Below are 7,926 nucleotides of genomic sequence, written 5' to 3' on the forward strand. Positions count from 1 at the left end.
GATGAACGACTACACCATTGGCTGGGAGGAGGCCGGCTTCAGAGGCACCGGAGACTATCAGGAGTACGTGTGGACGTACCTAATGCGACCTCTGAGCGGCCGTCGAGCAGAGGGGGCCAGACCTGTGGCATCGGCGGCTGGGGCCGGAGCGGGAGTTGGAGCAGGAGTTGCGAGGAGGGCCCGGGTCCGTGGCAGGGGCGGAGTGCAGGGAGGACGGGGAGCTGGCTGGCCTGCCCTGCCCGCTGTACTGACTTTCCAGGGGCAGGGTGGGGCGACCTATCAGATCCCCTTCGCCTCTCCACCAGCTGGTCACGATTTCATCGACGTCTCCGACTTACCATCGGTACGTATTACTGCACTTTGTATAGTCATTCATTTTCAGTTTATTTGATATTTCACAGAATATTGATGCATCTGATACTTTTGCAGGCTTCTTCTGGGTACACCAGTCAGTCGTTGGCGATGAATGCCTCGATGATGGGGATGCTTCAGTGGACATTTGACCTCCTAGCCCTCTACAGCATACCGGTATGTTCTTCTGGCACTGGCCTCAAACCATTCATACACTGCTTCACATAATCTGACGCACGGCACAACACCTGATACACTGATCTCGCAGTATCTGACACACTGCATACACTGCATTCTGCACCATACTCTGCGATGATAAACTGCTCACGGCATTCTCATACTGTACTCATACACTGCATTCTGCACTGTTAAACTGCTCACGGCATTCATACACTGTACTCGGCATTGCATTCTGCACTGATAGACTGCTCACGGCATTCTCACACTGTACTCATACACTGCATTCTGCACTGATAAACTGTCTACAGTATACTGATGCATTTCCCTTTTTGTGTACTTTTTCAGCCTCCTTTCCAGATTCCCATGGCAGGAGGTGCTCCAGTTGGGCTTTCTGTCCCTGCCCGGGGGAGAGATGAGGAGGGCCGGATATTTCCCCGTACCAGGGGAGGGCGTACTCATGTCGGGAGTAGCTCGCGAGCTCTAGTCCCGGATGATGATGATGATGAGGAGTCAGAGGCGGAGGCAGAGGCGGAGTCCGAGTCATCAGAGGAGGAGACCGGAGGCGGTTCTAGCTCGAGCTCTGACGACGACGCTGATGATGCTCCTAGACCCTCGTCCAGGAAGAGGACTAGGACGGACTGACGGCCCCCCGGAGTGCTCGACATGGATGCAGATTTTTGCTATCTTTTCTTCTTTCTTGTACTTTTGTTTTTTGTTGGTAGATAGATTACCTTGTACTGCCGCAGGCAGATTTTTGTTTCCAAAACTTGTACATTTGAAAAGATAATGAAATGAAACAAACTTTGTATCTTAAAAAAAAGAGTATTACATTTACATATCTCATGCATTGCATCGCATCCTATCATGTTACACCTCAATGTAAATGAAATTGATTGGTTGTCTGAAAATTGAACACTTGCACTGTAATAATCAGATAACTTAAACAGCCAACAGCAAAATAACCCAAGCAACCCACTGCCTGATTCTTGGACACACAGCCCTTACTCTGTTGGGGATTAATCAGCATACAGCCCATAACACAGCATTCGATTCATTCTGTACATGGCGAACTTCGAATAAACAGCCCAATCTGACAAGACGGAGCTCAAAGATGGAATCGGTTGGAGTTGAAACCCGTTCAAATGTAGAGAATGGCACAGCATTCCGAGTGTAAATGATTTTTGAAATCGAATGAGGGTTTTTCAAACCGGGATATCGAGCCTACAACTGAACACAGCGGAGAGGACTCAAATAAAAAGGTACACGACCTAAACACAACGAGACACGCTCGGGAAAGACTACAAACAAAAGACGAGGTCGTCAAGTGAAAGAGACACGACACACAGACGCGTTGACGAAGAGGGAGGACCTCGGACCACGAGGAGCCAGTTCAATCTGGGTATTATTTCCCACCTCCTTCTCATTTATGATTCTCACATCACTCGGCTCTCGAGCTTGGATTTTCTCTCAAAACCCTTTTCCTCACTTTTCTCTCAACTTACACCTCTCTATTCTTCATTCTCTCATTTTTTCATCGCTCCCCGGGGTGATTGATGGATAAACAGAAAGGTGTGGGTTCATGCTCAACACCGTTAGCTCACAGCCATTTCTTCTGGCGGGCAGAGTGCTCTTCGGGCAAGTACGTCGATGACGGGGGAAAGACAGAACGCATGGCTCAACTGCGCCCCTAGTTCATCATTTTAACCATTCTTTGTTTTTGCTTTCTACTAAAACAATTTTGATCAAAATGAGAGTCGGATTAACGTACTTGTTCGATTTTTGATTTGAAAAGTATGCGAATCAGGCTGTAAGCACTAAAAATTTTCCTTTTTGGATCCAAGACAATGGTCCGATTTTGGAAAATGAAATAGTTTTCAAGAAAATAGTCAACCTCAGTAAAAATTTTCAAAAACTATTTTTCAAACAGCTGATGCTCAACAGGCATGGAACTTACTCTTCGAGATGCGCAACCTCGGATCGGAGGCAATGGAAAATTGCCCCTGGTTTGAAAGGGGGTGGGAGGCAACGGAAAGTTGCCCCTAGTTTGAATGGCGGCTCACGGCGGCTCGTGGCAACGGAAAGTTGCCCCTTGTTTGGGTGGTGCCGCAGCAGTCTGCAAACAGTCTTCATTGGCGGTGGTCGAGCTCTTGGACACAGCGATGACGAAGACGGTCACAACACATATATGGACACAATCACCTTGAAGGGTGTTGGCAACTGGACTTTGAGATGAAATCGAAACCATTGCATGGACTGAGACGCTATGAAAGCGTTGGGGGCTGGACTTCATGGTGAAGTTGCCTACGTATCCCAAACATGGGAATCAAGCCTCACGTAGTTCCGGTTAAGGTACACTCGGGTATTTTAACCTTCACTTTTTTAGGCTCTCACTTTTGCCAAGGCGCCCAATGCGGGTTTTCGACCTTGCGAGCTTCTTTTCATTTTCTTTTGCTCATTTCTTTTCTTTTTCTTTTCTTTTTTTTTCTTTTGTATTTTTCTTTTTCTTTTCTTCTCTTTTTGTATTTTTTTGCTTTTTTGTATTTTTCCCTTACTCTAACTTTTGCCTGGGTCGCCCTTCTGGGTTTTCGGCCCAGCGAGCCTCTCAAAGGGTAAAAGTGTAGCAAGTCCATGCCAAATGGTTCCTGAAATTGAAGCCTCCCTGTGTCTAGGAGAACGACTGTTGCAATGATTTGCGAAAGAATCCATCCCGGTTACTCCACGAGCTTCTTCCGGCGAGATCTACTCCTTCTGATTCGGCTTCGGCGCCTCTTGCTCGAGGACTGTTTCGAAACTGGCCATACAGACCTTTCATGGCGTTTGTCCGTTGAACTTTCTGAACATTCTGAACGGGTTCAAAGTCGGGAAACAAACGGGTTGAATCTTGAGGCTGAGAGCGATCCTGGGCTGCGCAATCTCAAGAGCGATTCCACACAGGTCTTCGCAGGGCCGCATAAAACATTTGTTTTTGAAAGCTTTTAAGAAAGCGACAAATCGCTTGCGCCGAAGATAGTGTGGAACCAATCTAGATCAGGCCAGGATCCTTCTCAGTACTCACGCCGACAAGCATGATTTCACTCATAAAAAGGCTTAGCACGCCTCTCTTTCTCTCAAAATGATCAAAATTTGCAAAACCCGAGGAATTCCTCCCTCTTTGTTTTCATCACCGCAGTGTTCAAAAGGTTTGCTTTTTGAAAAACTTAGGTTAATGCAATGAGTTTGGCGCGCAGGAGAGCAGGCGAGATGTACTGTCGGCCCAACCGAATTCTCTGGCACTTATGCTGAAAGCGAGCATGAAGCTGAGATAGCAACAGCTGTTTCATTCGGATTTGTTGGTGCAATTGGCCCCTCGGCAGAAACAGACTCAAAACAAAAAAAGATAATTACAAAACAAAACGGTGTTCGAGGCAACAACCCCAGAATCACCTGGTATTATATACAACGGGGACTGACTCGATACAACAAGACAGACCCTTAAGCAAAAAGACTGACTCAAGACAAAGAGACAGACTCAAAACAAAAGACTGACTCGATATCCAAGCCAGGATTTACAAAACTCGGTTTCACCGATGCTCAAAAATGCGTGCCATACGCTACATCCAAAATATACCAAATGTTGCCCGCAGGCGGTTCACTTTACATACTCGCAGTATCTGAGCCCTCGAAATCCAACAACTGAGTGGTGACGGACTTGGCTGAGGTGGGTGGAAGGATAACCTTGTTGTCGATCAAATCCTGCACTTCATGACGAAGGCGGGAACAACCATCGCTACTGTGACCGGACTGTTGGTGGTACGCGCAGTACAAGGTAGCATCGTGCGTGGCGGGGAGATTCTTCGGGAGCGGCCGAGGCTCCAAAGATTTAAGATGCCCATTCTTCGCCAATATCAGTAATGCCCTAGACAAAGGCATGTGGAGGTCGTGAAAGACCCTGCGCCCTCGAGGCAGGTACTTTGAAGTTTGGGGACTCTTGCTAGACGCGCTAGCGAAAGGGTCGGCTGGCGCTGCCTTGGCTTTTTGACCTTTTCCCGGTGCAGGGTTGGGAACGACAGGAATTGCCTGGGCATGACGGGGCCCGTCCCGATTTTCTGCCTGGCTTGAACTGCCTTTGATCGGAGTGGGGAAAGCATCATCCACAACTTTGATCACGATCACAGATGTTTGTTGCTTGTTCATCCCTCTGACTTTCAGAGCCTCGACTGCCCACAGCAGTTGTTCAATAGGGTCGGCGTCTACCTTTGCCTTGTCTTTTCCTCTGGCCTCAGCCTGATCAAGGATCTGGATTGGTGCTGGCATGTCGCGGCTGTAGCTGGAAGCCACCTCTGGCTGGCTGAGCTCTATCACAATCCGCCCCAGTAGCGGGGGCTCCTGTGGTACGAAATTCCCGGCATACGGCGCCGCTGGCGGTGTAGCCGACATTCCATAGGCCAGATCGGCCACGGACCTCTGGAGGTCACCTATCATCCCCATCAATTCAAAGGTGGTGGGCTCACGAGCCTGGTATAACTGGGGAGCCCAGACCGTGTGCACAACGGGCGACCTGGGTGGGTGTGACATATTGATGCTGGCCTCACTCTGCGGAGCGGCCCCCTGTTCCAATGCAGCCGTCATAACCACAACTTCTTCTGAATTATGTGCCGCCATAAATCCTGCCTCGGTGTAGACGGCGCCCGCGTGGGCCTCGCTACAGTTCAGACTCGATTTGTGTCACGGTTCTTAATCTGAACCAAAGAGTCCAAATCTGGCAAATCGTTTTGAGAAACAGATCTTTGAAAAAGTAGTGCCAAACATGGACTGCTTTGCCAGATACAGAGTTGCCACCTAAATATTTTTAAAATGGGGAAATTTAGGAAACCTTGACTCGGTGCCGAAGGCCACATGTCCGTCATCACCGGAGTTGTCTCGACTCGGGAGCTTGGGTACGATCGGGGAAGGTCAGCTATGAGCACCCCCTTTCGCCCGGTCTGAAGACCGGCCTCTACTAACCGTGATATCCAATTTTGAAAACATTATGTATTCTTAAACCAATTGTTAGCCTAGAATAACTATGTTATGCGCGCAGCAAACAAGTATAGACCAAATCGCTCAAATTGGAACAAAACGTTTCATGTTTGTTTTGAAAATGGTTTGCTACTCGCAAGTAGACTAAAATGCAGATTTTGCCATCCTCAAATGGGCTTTTGAAAAAAAAAACAGTTTTGCCACTATCTGGTGGGCTTAAAACAAATATAGTTTTAACGCATTATCCCAATTTAAGCAATTTGACCTCCACCCACAGGCATGCAAGCAATTTATCTCATGTAAACACTTAGCCGCATGGCAAGCATACTATTATGGCGACATTCACACGCATGTTGGATGCTAAAGCATAACCACTTACATTGTACTCCGTGCCAAAACAATAAACTGGTTAGCAAATGTGCATGTCCTAGTTCATGTTGTCTTGCCTAATGCAACACATACAAGATGCAATTTTAGTTAGGCTCGGTTAACCTAAATATGGCATACGATATGCAACCAACTGATTCATGTATTCAATTTTGAAATTTGAAAATACGAATGCGGTTAGTATGATGTACCGAGCTCGGTGCATGTCAACAAATGCATGAATGCACGCATGCGTATCATAAGGTATGCTAATTTCAAAAATGTCCTAATCTACCATCATAAGCAGGTAAATAAAAGGGAAGAAAGAAATGGGGATTGGAAGACATACACATACTCACCCACACTTATTACATGTTTACCCTCACTCAGAGGATCCGAATTAATATTACAGTCCCAAATAATAAACGAATAAAATTATTACAAAAAATTCTAATTTAATTTAAAGGAAAGGTGGCGAAGGAAAGAAAAGGGTAGCCGCAGCCTCTGCCTCGGGATGCGCGAATGATGCATGCTCGAATCCGTCCTGCCCGGAAAACCCGTACTATACTCCTGTCGCCTCTGTTTGTACTGCCTTGTCTTTCTGAAAATTGCCAAAGTACTGGAGCAAGCTCCTTGCATCCTGCAGAGCACCACCGGCCAGACAGAATTACCACCGGCACTTCACAATTACCATCGGCACTTTATTGGATTCATCGGCACTCCAGATCGTGCCGGTCGGCACTAAATTCTGCCGGTCGGCAGAAACTTCCTGCAGAAGACAATTTGACAGCAAACAGAGAACAGACAGTGCATGGCATGGAGTTTTTAGACACATGTGAGCATGGTCATACTTCTTATCATATTTTGAACTCAAAGAAGCATGACCTTCGACCTATGAGCCATCAATGGTGCATGATGACTCAAGGGATCAAATTTGCCACTTAATGTAAGGATGTATTGCAACAAACAACATGAAAACCGGGGCCTTATCAAGTTGGAGTCAAAGGTCCCGATGACCGGGAATCGAGGCGCATTGCATCACTTGAAGTATGAATGGTCCTTGATTCCCACACTTAGTTTGGCACCCCAAACCAAGTAAATGCAATGCATGTAATGCTCAACAAGGCTCAAATGTATCATGCCACCAAGATGTAAAGCACAACAAGCATTATGCAACCAACATGACAAATGTATAATACCAAGCATACAAGGTACAAACATGATGCAAACATGGACCAAATTGACCATGGGTTTGATGTGCTACAAAGCTTAATGGAACAACTATGCAACAAACATGGAGCAAGCATGCAAGAGGGCTTAAAATAGCAAAGGGGCAGGCCCTCACCCTTCTCAAAACAGTGGCCAAAAGTGCTCAAAATGATAGACAATCAACTCATGTTAACAAGCAAACTTATGGTCCCAAAGTTAAGGCACAAAAGGAGACAACTTACCCCCACCAACATGACCTCTCATGGCATGATCAAAACAAGTAAAAACAGAGTTTTTGCATGCAAAATAGGACCCCAAAAACTCCTAATAGGGCAGCTAAAGTATCCCCTATAAAACAAATGCGCTAAGGCTCACTCCTAGGCATAAGAGGACACACCTTCAAAGTATGAAAGGGGCCATGCATGCACACTTACAAGCATGATTCTTGGACTAAAAAAATGGTCCTTAGATGATGTTAAATCATGAGGGTAATCACAAACATACATACTAGAGGCCAACATGCTCAAAGCTTTTAAGCCAAAATACAAAGCAACCTTAACACACATGTCAAGCATGACTAAATGGATAACCAACAAACCTTAAGCATGGAAAAACAACACTAGAAACTTCATGGAACTAAGCCAACTTACACAAGGATCATGGCCTAATCATGAGATGTATTTCTAAGCAAAATGGAGCAATACAAAGCAAGTATTACAATCATACAAGGAGGCCCAAATCCGACCAAAAACAGAGGTTCTATATGACCTAAGATGCCTAAAAAAATGCTGAAATGAGGCCAAGAAACATCAAGCACACATG

At 46.3% G+C, this 7,926-nt stretch overlaps 1 protein-coding gene across 1 annotated transcript; it reads left to right on the forward strand.

The window, feature by feature from the left end:
- The first annotated feature begins 434 nt into the window (after positions 1-434).
- Positions 435-1,204, forward strand: LOC145807760 (uncharacterized). Its single transcript, XM_082906570.1, has 2 exons — positions 435-528; positions 877-1,204. The coding sequence occupies exons 1-2, from the start codon at positions 463-465 to the stop codon at positions 1,171-1,173; spliced, it is 363 nt and encodes a 120-aa protein (XP_082762696.1). The 5' UTR covers positions 435-462; the 3' UTR covers positions 1,174-1,204.
- The last annotated feature ends 6,722 nt before the right edge of the window (positions 1,205-7,926 follow it).

This window comes from Camellia sinensis, chromosome 14 (genome assembly GCF_055761805.1).
Source record: "Camellia sinensis isolate YWXY chromosome 14, ASM5576180v1, whole genome shotgun sequence".
Lineage (NCBI taxonomy): Eukaryota > Viridiplantae > Streptophyta > Magnoliopsida > Ericales > Theaceae > Camellia > Camellia sinensis.

What these genes read in the sequence shown, in the direction of transcription:
- LOC145807760 (XM_082906570.1), top strand. Translation starts at nt 463, where the DNA reads ATGAATGCCTCGATGATGGGGATGCTTCAGTGGACATTTGACCTCCTA. An exon ending in TAGCCCTCTACAGCATACCG is followed by an intron (nt 529 to 876) that starts GTATGTTCTTCT and finishes GTACTTTTTCAG; the next exon opens with CCTCCTTTCCAGATTCCCAT.